This window comes from Scyliorhinus canicula, chromosome 6 (assembly GCF_902713615.1).
Source record: "Scyliorhinus canicula chromosome 6, sScyCan1.1, whole genome shotgun sequence".
NCBI lineage: Eukaryota > Metazoa > Chordata > Chondrichthyes > Carcharhiniformes > Scyliorhinidae > Scyliorhinus > Scyliorhinus canicula.
Genome location: NC_052151.1, coordinates 11,886,321 through 11,905,067, shown reverse-complemented (window position 1 = coordinate 11,905,067; position 18,747 = coordinate 11,886,321). Strand labels below are relative to the sequence as shown.

Genomic DNA, 18,747 nt, shown 5'->3' with positions numbered 1-18,747 from the left:
AAAAAGGGCGAAGGAACACCTGGACCATTTGAAAAAGAGTGAATTGAACACCGGACCATTATGGAAAGTAATGCTGCAGCAAGCTACACCGAGGAAGAGCCCAGTAATGTTCCAGTGGGAACTGGGGAAATTATCTCCAAAGATGCACCTTCACAAGTCAAGAGCCAACCCATTGAGGTTCAAACCGAAGTGACCTCTCACTGCTAGTGAATTATGATTGCTCATGTATTTACTTTGTTTGGCCCTTGTTCTGCACTGTAATCAATCACTGTTTATCGATGTACCATTTGTCAATGTTCTCTGTTGATTATTCTTTTGTCTACTGTGTATGTACTGTGTACGTTGCATTGGTTGCAGAAAAATACTTTTCACTATACTTCGGTAGATGTGACAATAAACATCAAATCAAATGCTCCCAAAGAATCAGGAAGTCCCTGGACCGACTTATCTTATAAGGAACTGTGCTGAGATACATTTGTTGTCTAATATTGTAAATAGTTCCATTGTTGTTGTAATGTGTTAATCAGGAACTTAAGGAAGGGATGTGGTAGCATGCCTCTTTCAGAGGACGAGTTCTTGGAGGGTCATGTAACCAGTCAGGCCGGAGCGCCCGAATCCTGGTGCTGAGTGCGGGTTTTACTGTTCGGAGTTTGGAGTTGTGGAATATGGTAGCCTTTCAAAGAATCATAGAATCCCTACAAAGCAGAAGGATGTCATTTGACCCATCGAGTCTTGACCGACCCTCCGAAAGTGCACCCTACCTCGGCCCAATGCCCATAACCCCACCTCACTGTTGGACACTAAGGGGCAAATTTAAGACGGCCAGCCCACATAACCTGCACATCTTTGGAATGTGGGAAGAAACCGGAGCACACTTGTCAAAAGTTATTTGCCTTAATAAACTGTTTTATTTGCTAATCTACTTGGTGGTTGCCAATCTTTCAAGACATCCCCACTATTGTTTGGTGGCCTATAAACAGCAACCACCAATGTTTGCTGTCATTTGCTGATTCTTAGCTCTATTCAAACAGATTCTGCATCTTGTTTTTCTGATCTGTTTCTCTTGCTAATGTCTCCTGCCTTATTATTAGCGCTAACCTGCCTCACTTCCTAAATGTTGAATCATCTTGAATACTCCGTTCCCAGCCTTGGTCATCCTACAGCCACATCTCTCTCGTGGCAATTAGATCACACCCATTGGCTGCTATTTGTGCCACCAATTCACCTGTTGCGAATGCTGTGTGCATTCAGATAGAGTTGCCCTTTAAATCTGTCCTTTTAACATTATTGTATATTTTGACTCTTATTTGGTGCCGACATTGGTTTCTGCTGCCATTCACTTTCTTTTGCTACTTCACGTTGCCATTTTTTCTCATTTCCAAATTCCCCCTCTGATCCCCATTCCCCTGACAAGCGAGTTTAAACTCTCCCCAACAGCATTCACAAAACTGCCCACAAGGCTGATAGTTCCAGTCATACTACGGTGTAACCTGCCCTCCGTGGACGGGTCCCACTCGCCCCACAACTAGTCCCAATACCCCAGAAATCTAATGCCCTCACTCCTGCACTGTTTCCCCTGCTACACATTCATCCTCCTATTTCTATGCTCACTGCTTTGTGCTACAAAGAGTGACCCCGAGATTACTGCCTTGGGGGTCGTCCTTTTCAATCTCTTTCCTAGTTCACTAAAATCCTAAATGGGACTTGTGTGTTGTACATGTGGAATCTGACACGTTATCTGATGTCTCTGAAGAGTAGCATGTAAATGGGGAGGGGGGTGTGGGGGTTGGTGAGAAGGATAGGTCCATGGGGATTCCAGCTGCACAAGTCAGAAGAGAAGCCATTGTGAGTGAACCTCTGGCTACGATTAGATAGATAAGAATCAAACCACGTAACAACAACCCTGATCACATGGTCTCAATTGTGATGGCCAAGTCCATAAGTTCCTCATACTTGTTGACGGTGAGGGTAAAGGAGAGAGAGGAGAGGGATTTAAGAAGGTGGGTTACTACAAAAAAGTTGTTGTTTACCTTCCCATTCCAGACTGCCAGAATCAAGCTGTTTGATATGTTCATACTGACAATTTGTCAGATTGCAAACAGAAATATCCATGCAACTATTATTAGCCAAGCTTACAATTTAGATGCAATCTGATCCCTGAGGAGAACTGAAGAAATTGTTTGGGCTGATCCCGTGGTTATCTAAAGTATTTAAGCACTTTACAGATGAAACCGGCTTGTACCATTGTTTTGAGATTAGTATTTGGATGCTGCCTTAGTGGGAGAGGGCCGGGCTTGAATCCTAACCCATTGTGGTGTTTAGACAAGAAGCATGTGTTAATTAGGAAATAGCTTTCTCAAAACTTGTTTCTGTTCTTAAGAGGTTTGTTGAATCCTTTGGTGCGGAACTGACAATAATGACAGGCTTCCCAATGCTGCTGGACAATCGTTCACCTTCACTCCTCTTTGATTAAAGATATTCACACATCATAAAGTTGTCAGGCTTGTTTTGCTGTGCCGTGTGACCAAAGAGATAATGTTGAGAATGGCAGTCTTGACACAGCCTTGCTAATGGAGATTAACAAACCAGAAGAACCCCTGCTGTGCAATCTCAATAAAAGGAAGAATAAAGAATGCTGCCACTGTGTTGCAACAGGATGTTGGTGATATTTACTAATTTTACGGCATACATCCCTTTGGTAGAATAGAATAGAGCTTTATTCTCTGCACACAAATGGAAATTTATCTTTGGCTTCACCTCCAGTATTACACAATCATACAGGCATTAGTTAAAACAGTAAACATTTTGTGTATGCTGTAAATAGATGCCTTTTATATTCTAGATCAGATTCTGAGAGCCTAGCGCTTAGGCTTTTAAATCAGTTTTCCCAGCCTGGGAGAAGACTTAGGCCTGGTATCAGAGTGTGCATGCAAAAGAAACCGCAAAAGCATTTTTGAGAGCCAGAGAGGGCCTCGATGACAGCGGCGTAAGCAAGCCTGAGGGAAAACAGTGCCTGAGACCCACAGTTAATAGCGGCAACAGGGAGTCAGAGCAAACTTGAGAGAAAGCAGTGATCAGGGTAAGTGTAACATTAAGTGAATTAATAAGAGTATTAGCATAGAGCATAGATCAAGGTACACATTAAATGAATTGAAAATGAAAATTGCTTATTGTAACGAGTAGGCTTCAAATGAAGTTACTGTGAAAAGCCCCTAGTCGCCACATTCCGGCGCCTGTTCGGGAAGGATGTTACGGGAATCGAACCGTTCTGCGGGCCTGTTTGGTCTGCTTTCAAAGCCAGCGATTTAGCCCTGTGCTAAACAGCCCCGCTGTTCATTAATAAGTAAATTAATAATTAATTAATAATAGTAAATTAATAAGAGTATTAGCATAGAGCATAGATCAAGGTACACATTAAATGAATTAATAAGAATATTAGCATAGAGCATAGATCAAGGTACTAACTAGATTAAGAGAGAATAGAGTTTTTTTTAGACTATGCATAGGCAGCTGAAACCTGTTCCTTGTATTTTCCTGCACCATGTGGGAACCTTAAGGCATTTCATGTGTCTTGGGGGATCAGATGTTTAGAAAATGTCTCCAGCTACTAAAACTATAGCTCAGGATTTCCAAGCTTGAGGGGCAGCTGGAGTCACTGCACAGCATCAGGGAACATGAGAGGTTCCTGGAATGTATGTTACAGGAACGGTTAACCCATGGACAGTGAGAGCTCTGTCTGTCTCAATTGAAAGCTCTGCTGCAGCCATATCTGTGGCTGGTCACAATTATTTCAATCATCAGACTGAATTTTATTGGAAATCATTTGATGTACATTTGTACAATATAGGGAAGTATATTTTACTCCTAATTTCATTTAATAAATATTTGACACAGTTCAGTGCAGAACTTTATATTCTTTACTTTCACCAATCTTAGGAGTTGCGCCTCAATATATCTACACAACATGTATTAGTGCAGCTTCTAGCCTCTTTGTCCAATTGTTGTGAGAGATATTTTGATTTGCCTGGATGAGTGCAGCTCCAACAACACTGAAGAAGCTCAACACCATCTAGGACAAAGCAGCCCGCTTGATTGATACCCCTCCCACAAAGATTTAATCCCTCCACCACCAATGAACAGTAGCAGCAGTGTGTACCATCTACAAGATGCACTTCAGGAGCTCACCAAGGCTCCTCAGACAGCACCTTCCAAACCCATAACCGTTGGCATCTAGAAGGACAAAGGTAGCAGATTCTTGGGAACACCACCACCTGAAAGTTCCCCTCCAAGTCACTCACCATCCTGACATGGAAATATATCGCCGTTCCTTCACTGTCGCTGGGTAAAGATCCTAGAACTCATTCCCTCACTGCACTGTGGGTGTACCTACCCTCAGAAGTTGAAGAAAGCCGCTTCTCATTTTTTCATTTTCATTTCAACTATGAATGGCCAATAAATGCTGTCCGAGCCAGCGACTCCCACATCCCGTAAATGAATTTCTAAAAAATTAATCGGGGTGATTGCTAATAATGTTAGCTTCCATATTTCTATTTAATCACAAGTACCCATGGATACTTATTAATGTTGAATCATGACCTCAGTGAGTTGCTGCACTGCATTTTTTAAATATGCACTGCTGGTGGATATTGAGTCTCATGGCATTGTGGTATGAACAGGTGGGAATGTGATCAAATATACTGCTCTACCCTGGACTCTTTTGAGGAGGGCTGTAACATGATCCATCCAGGTGAAAGATGAGCAGTACTTGCATCCTTAACTTAAGCATTCTAGATGTTTCAGAGACTTTGAGAAACAGCGTGGCACATTGGAGAGAAAGTGAGCATGTTTCTGGCCTTGGTTATACAGAAAGGAGAGAGAAAGAGACACGAGGCTGAATGGCTGTTGCTGTAGAGGAAACATTGAGCCTGGACCGCAAATAGAAGTCAATCCTGGATATTTGATATTGCTTCTAGTTTACAGTGTGTCTCCTCCCCCCTCTTTCCTGTCTTAAGCAGTTGGAGATGTACAACTTGGCATTTAGAAGTGTCTGCCCAAAAACTATGAAACTTGAAATCGGCAAACCTTTGACCTCCCGTTTTTCAGTTGAATCTGAAGAACAAGGTAGGCATGGAATCTGAAATGAACAGGCCAGTGTTAGCAAAGATACAACTGGAGCAGTGGAAATTAGAGCTAGGATTCCAAGAAAAATGAAGAGGAAAGAGAGGGACAGGAAAAAATGGAGGAGAGAAAATTCCTGGAGCAGGTCAGAAAAAGAGGCTTTCAGAAGGAATGATCAGGAATAGGAATTAAGGCAGCTTGAATGAAATAGGGAATGGTCAGCTGCACCCAAAGGAGACACAACTAGTGAGGTAAATTAGCCCACTTGATAGTCCGCTTTAATGAGGAGGATGTGGAAGTATTTTTCGTCTCATTTGAAAAGCTTGCAACAAGACTTGTACCCTTCTATTGCAAAGCAGATCATTGGAAAAAATCTTTGAGGTTTACTCCCTGCTGTCCAATGAAAGTATTGTCAAACTGCGATGACCCAAAATGCTTGTGTAGGAGCTAATACCCAAGGTGTACTGCCAAAAATTCTCAACTCCCCAGAAAAAACCCAAGCAAACTTATAGAGTTCAAAAGAGTTAAGCAACTTGCTTTCAACCAATAAATTTGAGTGCTTAAGATAGATCCCACATACTAAAATCTCATAGCAATTGGGAATATTTCATTACACTCATGACAGTTGCCGTGTAGATGGTGGTTTGTGATGTGAGATACTTGGTGCAGAATTTCCAATCTCTAACCTCATGTTGTCAGTGTACTTGTACAGGTCCAATTATGTTTCTGGTCATTGGTGATGCCCAGCATGTTGATGGTGGAGGATTGAGCAATGCCAAGACTGTTGAATGTCAAGGTGTATAAGATATCCGCGTGCTCCAGTTTCCTCCTACAGTCCAATGATGTGCAGGTTAGGTAGGTTTAGGGTAATAGAGTGGAGGCCTAGGTAGGGTGCTTTTTCAGAGGGTCGATGCAGATTTGGTGGGTTTAATGACCTCCTGCACTGTAAGAAATCTATGTTTCGAGATTCTCCATTGTTGGCAATGGTCATTTTACTGAAGCTTGACCGTGCAAGTATTATTTGCCACTTTATCAGCCCACCTGAATATTGTCCAGGATTTGCTGCATGCCGGTTTGGACAGTTTAACTATCTGAGGAGTTGTGGATGGACCCGAACACAGCAATCATCAGCAAACATTCCAACTTCTGACATTATGATGGAAGAAAGGTCATTAATGATGCAATTTAGAAAGGTCATTAATGATGCCACTTAAGATAGTTGGACCTGGGATACTACTGTGAGGAAATCCTACAATGATATCCTGGGAGTCAAAGTCACCAGACCAGTCCAATTGGCTATACTGTATAATGGTGCAGTTCTCTGGTAGTGATGTGAGGACCCCTTCAAACATCTCATTCACTGTTTTACTAAATTTCAGCTGAAAGTTTGAAGGTGCTTTAGTCTTGGATTCAACTTGGATTATTTACATTTTTGAAAGAGAAACAATTATATTAACTTTGCTGCACTTTTTCTCTTTACCTGGATTACGTTCTTTTTCCTATCCGATTCCTAAGGGTAGGACGGTTTGGGCAGGCACGAATTATAGTCCCAAATTGATGCCAGTCGTGTTCTCTCACCAGAATGAGGAAGATTACCATAAGGGATCCTCCATTTAATTATTAATGACTGATTACTCCCCCTGTAGATCTGCTTCAAAATATTTCCATGTAATATTTAGCCTTACAGATCTGTTAAACTCTGATTTGTTCCCTGATCTGTACTTCAACCTGGGCAATAAACTGAGCTTGCAATTTCTTCAGAGAATGAAAAAAAAAACGACCAAAATTCTTGTCGATTGTTGTCAGTGGCGCGTGCTACAGAGTGTGTTGTTAAGCTTGTTGGATCAGAAAAAGATGCTGTGCATCAGTCTGTTAGCGCTCACGACCTAACATTACCCATAAGAATTATGCCTGTTTTGAAAAGAGAGACCACTGGATGTCTCGAAGCTTTTTACCAAAGAAATGGTCAGTGTTGTACTGTAGGAAATGTGGTAGCCAATTTGCATTTAGCAAACTCCCACAAACAACGTGATAGTGACCAGACAAGGTCATCGCGATAACTCCACTGATTTTCTTTAAAATTAATTTTTTTATACCTACCTAAACAAGCAGCTGGAGTCTCGAGTTAACATCCCACCTGAAAGTCAGTACCCTCAGCAGCCCAGCGAACCCCCAATACTGCATTCAAGTGTCAACTTAGACTTTTGTTCTCAACACTGGAGTAGGCCTTGAACCTGGAATCCTGTGCTTCAGAGACATGTTACCAGAGTTGGGAAACAGAGGAGCAGGAGTAGGTCATTCGGCCCCTCGTACCAGAGTTGGGAAACAGAGGAGCAGGAGTAGATCATTCGGCCCCTCGTACCAGAGTTGGGAAACAGAGGAGCAGGAGTAGGTCATTCGGCCCCTCGTACCAGAGTTGGGAAACAGAGGAGCAGGAGTAGATCATTCGGCCCCTCGTACCAGAGTTGGGAAACAGAGGAGCAGGAGTAGATCATTCGGCCCCTCGAGCCTGTTCTACCATTCAATTGAATTAAAAATGAAAATTTAATCTACTTTAATGCCATTTCCCCGCACCATCTATGGAACACTTGATATCCTTAATATCCGGAAACCTGTCAATCTGTAAGGCTTGAGTATACCCGATGACTGAACCTCCGCAGCCCGCTGAGATGGAGTGCGACACAAATTCACCGCCCTCTGAATAATCACTGTCCTAAATGGCCTACCTATTATTCTGAGATATGCCCCCTGGTTCTAGACCCCTCCAGCCAGGTGGAACATCCGGTCTCTACCCTGTCGAACCCCTTTTGTGTAATTCGATGAGGTCACCTCTCATTCTTTGAGAGAATACAATACCAAACACCTCATAGGACAAACTCACCGTCCCAAGAATCAAATGGTGATCCTTTGTGTTACACCCTCTCTGGTAAGTATATACTTTCTTCAATAAAGAGACCAAAACTATATACCGTGCTCCAGGTGTGGTCTCATCAAGGCTCATACGCCTGCCACAAGACTTCCTTACTCCTGTATTCACATCCTCTGGCAATAAAGGCTCATGTACCATTTGCCTCCTTAATTGCTTGTTAAACCTGCATGTTTGTTTTGTGATTTATGAACAAAGACACCCAAGTTCCTTTGGACATCAACACTTCCCAGTGTTGCACCATTTAAAAATGTTTTTCTGTTAACCAACTCTTGCCACGCCACCAAATTATCCCCAATCCCATGTGCTCTAATTTTGCTTAATAACCTCTTATGTGGGACCTTAACAAGGGCCTTCTGAAAATCCCAATACACCATGGGCTGGATTCTCCATTTCAGCGGTTAAGTGCCGGCTGGAACGGAGAATTCACAGGATTTAGAGACACAGAAATCGGCGCTGACCCCTTACTGATTCCAGGGCCGGTGAGGGGCTAGCAGTGTTGCCGGTTGAAACTCCCGGTTCCCATGCTAAAAACGGCCGGGTGACTGGCCACGCATACGCACGCCGACGATCTGCAGTGGTCACGCCGTACAACATAGCGCCGGCCGTACGCGGATTCGACCCCACAAGCCACCCCCTGGCCACCACCCACCAGTCCCCCCCCCCAGCCCGCATGGAACCCCCCGGCATGGACTCTGGGCTGAGTTAGCGGCACTGGATACAGTCCGCAGTCATCAGGCTGAGTCGCCGACTGCTGAGACCACAAGTGTCCCGCGCAGTCGGGAAATCGGCCCATTGGGGGAGGAGATCACCGGATGGCCTGCCGATGACGCACCAACACCGTTGCTGCGGTGGGATTAAGTCATTTTGGTAGGGGGCAGAGCATGGCTGACCAGCGCCGAGCATCAGAGTGGATTCTCCACCCGATCACAGATTACTATATCGGTGTCAGGCAATGGAGAATCCCGCCCCATATCCACTGGTTCCCAGTTATCACATCCTTTAGATTCTAGCATTTTCCTTACTGGGTCAGGTCTATACTGTAGTTACCTGTTTTTCCCTCCCTCCTTGATTAAATAGTGGGGTGGCATTTGCAAGCTTTTACTTTGCAGGAACTGTTCCTGAATCTCGGGAATTGTGGAAGATGACCAACAATAAATCTACACTCTCTGCAGCTATTTCTTTCAACATTCTGGGATGTAGATCATCAGGTTCAAGGGATTTATCAACTTCAATCTAATTAATTTCTCCAGTACAACATTTTAAACTAAAAATAACATCTTTCAGGTTGTTATTCTCACTTGTTCTATGGTTCTCTAGTATTTCCGAAAAGTTTCTTATAACTTCCTCTATGAAGATCGACATTATGGGTGCAATTTAACCAAAAAGTTTCTAAGTGGCATTGCAGGCGGGTTTGGCTGGGAGTTTCTCTCCGCCACTTTTGGTGAGTTCCCCACCACTATCTAACCACACTTAGTCACTTTATCGGGCCCTGAGGAGCTTCTCTCGGGGCTAGCCCACACACAGTTTTTTCCATCACTGGAGAGCTGAACTCACAGGCCAGACTGGCTCCTCCGAGATGGGGCCATCATTTTGATAGTGCCCTGATCTCTAAATGAGCTTGAGGGTCCCCCACACCTCCCACCCAAGGGCAATGTCATCCCCCACACATAAGGGCATTATTCCATGCCCACTCCCCAAGTGATGGCACCCTGCTATAGGGTCGCTGACATCTGGCCACCATGACTGCCAGGCTGGCACCTCAGCACTGCCACCCTGGCATTGGCTGGCATGCTCCTGGGTGACACTGCCAAGTCAGGGTGAGGGGAGGCCATGCCCATGAAAGGAGGGAAGAGGGGGATATGAAGAGATGGGGGGGGTTGAAGGCCGGGTATGTAGGGGCCTCCGGAATGGTGGGGGCCCCAAAAGGGTCGTCAGAAGGCATCGCATCCCGCCGGAACCGGAATGCGCCCACAGTATTTGTTTACTTTGGGCAGCTGCTGTCGATGGAGCCACATCTCAGCGTACTGAAGCTTCAGGATGTAGAAACTGCAAAACTACCAACAGAGGGCAGCATAAACCTGTGTTTCATCTGAATCTTCTCCTTAGGTCAACTGTATTTACTAATGGCTCCCTGCTACTTACCAACGTGAAACCTCGCAGCTTTGGTGTTTACAGATGTGTTGGTCGGGGTCCGAGAGGGAAGCCCACAGTGCTGGAAGCTGAACTACGCATGGCAGGTATGAATAAAGAACAATGTCAATATAAAATCTCAGCCACCATGTTCACGTGTTGCAGGATGAAGTCATAGTGCAGATATCATAATGCTGGAAAGGAAGAAACAATGACTAGCTTTCTTTTATTTTTCATCCTTATCTTTCTTTTCCTTCAACAGTAGGTTGTTGGAAGAGGGATGCTCTGAACATAATCAAAGATCACTGCAGCTTTTCAATGATGTTTCAATGAATATTTTAGGTGGAGGAACATAAAGACATAGTATGAGTATTTCATTGTTCTCACAAGGAGACAGGAGAATTACAAACAGGTTTTTGCTGCTTTAAACTTCATCACAAGGTAACAGGTGCATGCAAGATGCAGTCATGTCTCTCTTGACAGGTATGGAATAGAATTGGTGCAAATTTTCCACTTATTTTCTGCCAGTTAGAGGTTGAATTTTGCCTTTCTTCCAAAATGGATGATGGTTTGATTATCAGCCGAATTAATTGGATTGGTTTGAAGTTTTTGTAGCTTGAATGGACACGAATTGAGAGTGAAGAGGAGCAGACTGACCTCAGCACATTGGTACAGGCAAACCTTTTTTCTTCATTCATTTGGTTTTGGCATTGCTGGCTTGGCCAGCATTTATTGCCCATCCCTAATTGCCCGTGAGAAAATGGTGTTTACCTGCCACCTTGAACCGCTGCAGTCCACGTGGTGTAGGCACACTCACAATGCTGTAGGGAGGGAGCCCAGAATTCTGACCCAGCAACTGTCAACGAACAGTGATTATATTTCCAAGTCACAATGGTGAGTGGCTTAGAGAGGAACTTCCAGGTCGTGGTGTTCCTACGGTCATGGGATTAATTTTGGGAGAGGAAGAAGGAATGTAGGAGTGGTAGGGAATGTATGGTTAAGGGGTGACACAATCTCACTGCAGCCGGGAGTGAGAGTCCCAAAGGCTGTACTGCCTGTATGATGCCTGGATGCTCAATGTCTCCTTGGGGCTAGAGAGGAACTTGGAGTGGAAGGGGGAGGATCCAGTTGGCCTGGTTCACATGGATACCAACGACATAGGTAGGGCTGCAAAAGAGACTCTGTTCAGAATGCATGAGCAACTAAGGGCTCAGCTAAAACAGAGCCACAAAAGTATTAATCCCAGCTTGCTGTCTGAGCCCCAAGTAAATTGGCATTGGATAAATATGATCCGAGTTAAATGCATGGCTCAAAGGTTAGTGTGGCAGGAATGGGTTTTGAGTTATGGGCACTGGCATCAGTCCTGGGGAGTGAGGAGCTGTGCTGCTGGGACCAGGGCCCTGGCAAATCGTATGTATCCAGAGCTATGGAGAGGGCTTTCATATGAGGCAAGATTGGGACAGTTAAGAGAAAGGACAAGGTAATAGTGCAGGGTAATGATCGCCCGAGTGTGACTGGAAAGGACAGAGAGTACAAACATAAAGAGTGTTCCTGCAAATAAAGGCACAATAGGGAAAATGGGAAAAACACATAATTAAAGGCAATTTATATGAATGCATGAAACATTTTATAACAGGATGGATAATCTGATGATAGAAATAAATGGATCTGATGTGATAGCCATTACAAAGGTATGGTTGCAATGTGGTTAAGGCCTGGGAACTGAATATTCAAGTGTAATAGACATTTCAGAGAGATAGGAGAAAGGACGAGGTGTAGGGGTAGCTCTGCTAACAAAGTATAAATTCTGTACAGAAGTGAGCAATTATCTTGGCTTGGAAGATCAAGGTGGAGAATCAGTTTGGGTGGAAAATAAAAAATAGCAAGGGAAAGAAGTCACAAGTGGATGTATTTTGTCAGCCCACTAACAAGCTACACTGCAGGAAAGAATATATATCAAGAAAAAATGAAAATCGCTTATTGTAGGCTTCAATGAAGTTACTGTGAAAAGCCCCTAGTTGCCACATTCCGGCACCTGTCCGGGGAGGCTGGTACGGGAATCGAACCGTGCTGCTGGCCTGCTTGGTCTGCTTTAAAAGCCAGCGATTTAGCTGAGTGAACTAAACCAGCCCCAAGAATGATGGGGGCTTATAAGAAAGGAACTGCATTAATAGTGGGCAATATTAATCATCTTATAGATTCAAGAAATCAAATTGGCAAAGTCACTCTTGAGGATGAGCGAGTATTTGAGACACTTTTTTAAAAAACGGCATGTTCTCGAACCAAGCATGGAAACCTGGTAACATGTGATGAGACATGATTAATTTATGATCTTGTAATAAAGAACCCTCCAGGCATGATCGTAACATATTAGAATTTCACATTCAGTTTGTGGGTGCAAAATTTGGATCTGAAATTTTAAGCGTGTTAAACTTAAAGAAAGGCTATTAGACAGAGTTGGTTGCAGTGGACTGGAAATAGATTAAAATGCAATACAATACAACAGTGACAGACATACCAAAACTCCACTAATAGTCAAGGGAAGGCCACACCATTTGTGGCTAATGAAGGAAGTTCAGAATGAAATCAAAGTGGAGGAAAAGGTGTACAGTACTGTGAAGATTAGTGGTAGACTGGTTGATTGGGAACATTTTGGAAACCAAAATATTATTTAAAAAAAGAACTAAATGGAGAAATTGGAATATGAGAATAAATTAGCAAGAAATGTGAAACCAGACAGTAAGAGTTGTGCTAAAATATGCGGTGGACCTTAGAATGGGTTTTAAAAGTGCTAGTCGCGACCCATGGATGGGTCACAGGCGGGTGTCAGCAGGGTCGCGGAGCTAAGGGCACGGTGTTCTGCATCCATCAGCTGCTAACGCAATTTCCCAACGTCAGCATTCAGAAGCCAGCAGGGAAATTCCTGCCTAAAATATCAATTCAATCCTCTAGACTCTAGAGGGAGCAATTATTTGGTGAATTTCCTGTAAGCTTTGCAGTTCCGCCCTGAAATCTTCGTGAGATTGTCTTGTGGTATGGTTGCTGCTGAGGGGCTAGAAGCGTGTGTGTGTCAGTGACACCATGGAGGCATATTCAGTGGGAGGGAATCGGCTACCATTGAAGCAAGAGCTACATTATTGGAGACATCAGTCTCCGCGAAGTGACTGCATTGACATATCTGCTGGGTAGGGAGACATGACAACACCATAATGTCACAATTGAGCATCTGAGAAAACTTTAATCAATATCCATTTTGCCTGATTAATGACAACCAGAACAGTTAGTTCGTAAGTTGTCTGTGGGTCAGTTTTCGTGTTGTCAGCATTCATCAGTAGTGATGAACTTGTTTCCAATAGTGTACTTTGAATTTGAATAAACTTGCATCAAATAATTGAATTGCATTTAAGCCAATTATAAATCAAGATTTTAATATCACTTTCTTTACAAGAACCACATATGGCTCTCTCCCAGTAATATCTCTTCTTTGTTCACTTCTTTGTTTCCTCGAGGCAGTGTCCCACGATGAATGCAGGTTCACAATTTTTGGAGGCTTTCCAGTATCTCTCATGAGTAACTATCCTTCACGTGTGACCCTAGACATGGCACCTTTATAGATGGGAGAACATTTTACAGAAATTCAATGCACTGGGGGCTACTGGATAGTGATCAAGAACAGGAAAACTAGATGATTTACCTAACAGCCATGACCTGATGCACAGTATGGTAGCACAGTGGCTAGCACTGTGGCTTCACAGCACCAGGGTCCCAGGTTCGATTCCCGGCTTGGGTCACAGTCTGTGCGGCGTCTGCTCGTTCTCCCTGTGTGTGCGTGGGTTTCCTCCGGGTGCTCCGGTTTCCTCCCACAAGTGCTGTAAGGTGAATTAGACATTCTGAATTCTCTCTGTGTGTACCTGAACAGGCGCCGGAATGTGGCGACTAGGGGCTTCTCACAGTAACTTCATTGCCGCATTAATGTAAGCCTACTTGTGACAATGAAGATTATTATTACATAGTCGTACTTCTACAATCATATCTGATAGATGATAGCTTTTAGATGCTTCGCATGTGACCTTTATATAAATGAAGCTTGTCAAAATTAATTTAAAATGCAGAGGATCATCTTTAACAAATTGGAAGAGAACGGGAAATATGTGGCACTGATGCTCATCTGTTGAGTATAAAATGGCAACAAATGTTGGAGTTCACATGATGTATGTAGAAAATTTAAATATCGTTGCACTCTGGCCATGATTGTGGAATGTTCTTTTAGATATTTTATGAGAAAGTATATGTTTGCAAAATGAAATAGATGTTTGAGCTGCTGAAAGCTTCTTCAAAAACATTGAGTGTAGTTTTGAATAACGGTTTCCTGTGAGTATTAACATGCGGCCCACCATAAGGATGCAGGGGAAAAGTAGATTCAAAAGTAATTGTTAAATGGTGAACTGCTTCTCAAACCATCTTTTTTTCCATTCAGAAATCAACGATATGCTGATGTTCAGTCCAAAGATTTTCATTGCAAATACTACGCAGCATGTTGAATGTCCACCACCCAGAGGGCTGCCTTTGCCTGTTGTGTCGTGGTATAGAGGGAGTACACGGGTTCCAAATGAAGGACGTGTCTACCAGGATGGGAACGAGCTGATCTTCAATGAAATAGCAGAAGAGGATTCTGGGATTTATACTTGTAAAGCTAGAAATAAAGCCGGAGAGAAGACCAGGGACCTGAGCATCACTGTGGCAAGTAAGGAGCAATTAGATTTCTGTGTGTATTTCATATCCCCTGGAAAGTATTAACAGCCAACAAATTAGTTTGACCTGTAGTCAATATTGCAGTGTAGGTAAACACAGCCAATTTGTACACAGCAGCATTACATTAACTCCAATGAGTTAAACGATTGGTTCACTTTATTTATGGAGGATTTTGGCTGAGATAAATGCTAGCCAGAAGTCCATAGAAAACAAGTGTTTTCACATGCACACATTTTGCACAAAACCTTACAGCTTATCAAGACGAGACCCCTTCCCGTAGCTCTCAAAGTAGGAACCAGCAAGTGAATCAGCACCTCTTCAGCAGCCTTTGGCTCAGTCAGTTCGGCTGAAATGAAGAACTCACCAACCAAATGGGAATTAGAGACATGATTGCGCGCTGTTGTGCAGCTCACTCTTCAGCCCCACCCCTCTTCAGATTGTGACCTTGGTTTAACAACCCACCCAAAATTCAGCAACCAAATTAATGCTGCACACCATCACCGTTTAGGGATCTGAAAAAAGAACCAGTGTTCACACAATGTTTGTTGATGTCCTTTATCTCAGCCAATGAGCCCTTTGACTTGGACGAATTCGCATTGGAAAAGGTGGCAGTCAATTTGGTCATGGACTTCATCAACAGTGAATAAGATAACAGATGGTTGGTTGAGGGATGGACAGTAGTAGGGCACTCGGACAACTTTTCTGCTGACCTTGAATATTGCCACAGCATTGTTGATATCCCCCATGAGCAGGCAGGTGTAGCCTTCATTTACCAACTCACCTGAAAGGCTAGTTTCGGCCCGCAGCATTTTATTAAAGTATCAGCCCCAAATTGTGTTTGCTGCCAGGGATTCAAATCCACAAATTAGGGCAGCACAGTAGCATTGTGGATAGCACAATCACTTCACAGCTCCAGGGTCCCAGGTTCGATTCCGGCTTGGGTCACTGTCTGTGCGGAGTCTGCACATCCTCCCCGTGTGTGCGTGGGTTTCCTCCGGGTGCTCCGGTTTCCTCCCACAGTCCAAAGATGTGCAAGTTAGGTGGATTGGACATGATAAATTGCCCTTAGTGTCCAAAATTGCCCTTAGTGTTGGGTGGGGTTACTGGGTTATGGGGATAGGGTGGAGGTGTTAACCTTGGGTAGGGTGCTCTTTCCAGGAGCCGGTGCAGACTCGATGGGTCGAATGGCCTCCTTCTGCACTGTAAATTCTATGACAACTTCGAGTTAGTCAAGGGTGTTACCAACTGAGTCCACACTTGTAATGCAAATAAATAACTTGTGTTTTCGTGCAAGACAGCAGTACAGGCATTGATCCCTGCAGCAAAGAGAAAAATAATCAGTTGATTTTCGTGAGTAATTGCTATCCATTGGGCCACGCGGCCACCCCAGGCAAATTGCTATCCAAAACCTTCCTGCAAAAATATAAATCTGTGACATTTGGTAGGCACTGAACTTGGCTTAACTCTGATAGTCAAACATTCAACAAGCACTCATTCTTATCGAGGCTAATTGTTGTCCAGACTCGCACATGAATTGTAAGGTTAGACAGACCCAGTAAGGAGTCAACACCTTCACTTGGAGTTGGAAAAAATCTGATCCCTTTTGATGACTGTTGGACTTTTTAAAACATTGTCCTCAATTGTTTGTTTCTAATGGACAAGTATAAGTTGGAGCCTGCCTAGTACTGATCCCTTTGGCTTTGGAGAGACTGCAGGAAAGATTCACAAGAATGCTTCAAGGGATGGGAAACATCAGTTAAGTGAATACAATGGACAAGCTGGACTCTTCATTTTAGAGAGGAGATGGTTGAGAGAAGTTTGAAAGAGACATTCAAAATTTTACTGCATAGTGTGGAGGATAGCTGGAAAGTCCAAAATGATTTTGATGGGTTTGTGGAGAAGGCAGGAAAAATGACAGATAGACTTAACTCTGATATGTGGAAGATAATGCATTTAGCAGAGGGTGTTGGGTGTCTGGAATTCGCTTCCTGAGTTGTTTGTGGAAGCAGGGAAGCTAAACTCTTTTAAAAAGTACCTGGATCCGCACCTTAGGTGCTGTAAGCTGCAGGGCTACGGACCATGTGCAGGAAGATGGGATTAGAAAGGGCACCTGGGTATCTTTGTGTCGACGTGGACAAGATGGGCCGAATGGCCCCTCCGGTGCTGTATCATTTCTCTAGAGTAGATGGGGAGAAACCGTTTCTTTTGGAGGAAGGATAGAGAGGAGCTTAATTAATGTTGATTGGCGAAACAACAGAAGCAGCATCAATAAAGCGACTTTTAAGCAGCGAGTGGTTAGGATCTAGAATCTACTGCCTGAAAGTGTGGCAGAGGCAGACGGGTCTTTCAAAAGAGAATTGTGGGAAGAAAAGTTTTGAAGGGGCTCAGTGAAAAGACAGTGGAGTGGGACTAAAAGTAAAAGTTTTAATTCACTTATTGTTTTTCTAGATTTTCCTTTTTGTCTCTCTTCACTTTCTGAACCTGATTTGACATAGAATTCACATCCTTTAATTGATCCTCCTACCCTTACACTTTATTTTCCAAATTTTAAGTCTTGTTTGGTTAAGGAGATACAGTATTGGTTACGTTCACCAACTTGGTGTGACCACGTTTGCGTTCAATAGCAGTATGTTGTAGATAGAGCAGTCTGGCATGCACTATGACTTAGGTTAATAAGTGGCAGGTAGCAGTCTTCCCACACAATGATCATCTCCAACAGGCAAGTCTAACCCCCAATGCTTGACGTTCAGTGTTTGTCATCAAATCCTTGAGCAGCAACATGCTAGTGGTGGGGTGGGGGAATCATCATTGTCTAGAATATTAACCAACCGCATATATCTTGTAGCTACAAAAAGAGGTCAGAGACTGGGATTTCTGCAGCGTGTTACTCACTTTCTGACTTCACCTACATAAGAACTAGGAGCAGGAGTAGGCCATCTGGCCCCTCGAGCCTGCTCCGCCAATCAATGAGATCATGGCTGATCTTTTGTGGACTCAGCTACACTTTCCGGCCCAAACACCATAACCCTTAATCCCTTTATTCTTCATAAAATCTATCTATCTTTTTCTTAAAAACATTTAATGATGGAGCCTCAACTGCTTTACTGGGCAAGGAATTCCATAGATTCACAACCCTTTCGGTGAAGAAGTTCTCCTAAAATCAGTCCTAAATCTACTTCCCCTTATTTTGAGGCTATGCCCCCTAGTTCTGCTTTCACCCGCCAGTGGAAACAACCTGCCCGCATCTATCCTATCTATTCCCGTCATAATTTATATGTTTCTATAAGATCCCCCCCCTCATCCTTCTAAATTCCAACGAGTACAGTCCCAGTCTACTCGGCCTCTCCTCGTAATCCAACCCCTTCAGCTCTGGGATTAACCTAGTGAATCTCCTCTACACACCCTCCAGCACCAGTACGTCCTTTCTCAGGTAAGGAGAGCAAAACTGAACACAATACTCCAGGTGTGTCCTCACTAACACCTTATACAATCGCAACATAACCTCCCTAGTCATAAACTCCATCCCTCTGGCAATGAAGGACAAAACTCCATTTACCTTCTTAATCACCTGTTGCACCGGTAAACCAACTTTTTGTGACTCATGCACGAGCACACCCAGGTTTCTCTGCACAGCAGCATGTTTTAATATTTTGTCATTTAAATAACAATCCCTTTTGCTGTTATTCCTACCAAAATGGATAACTTCACATTTGTCAACATTGTATTCCATCTGCCAGACCCTAGCCCATTCACTTAACCTATCCAAATCCCTCTGCAGACTTCCAGTATCCTCTGCACTTTTTGCTTTACCACTCATC

At 43.6% G+C, this 18,747-nt stretch overlaps 1 protein-coding gene across 1 annotated transcript in view; it reads left to right on the top strand.

Annotated features, from left to right (window-relative positions):
• The window catches only part of LOC119966981 (inactive tyrosine-protein kinase 7-like), a 331,205-nt gene that overhangs the window by 212,320 nt on the left and 100,138 nt on the right, over positions 1 to 18,747 (top strand). Inside the window, exons 6-7 of the mRNA XM_038798955.1 lie at positions 10,154 to 10,284; positions 14,655 to 14,921. Coding sequence (XP_038654883.1) covers positions 10,154 to 10,284; positions 14,655 to 14,921 — 398 coding nt within the window. The remainder of the gene's footprint in view (positions 1 to 10,153; positions 10,285 to 14,654; positions 14,922 to 18,747) is intronic.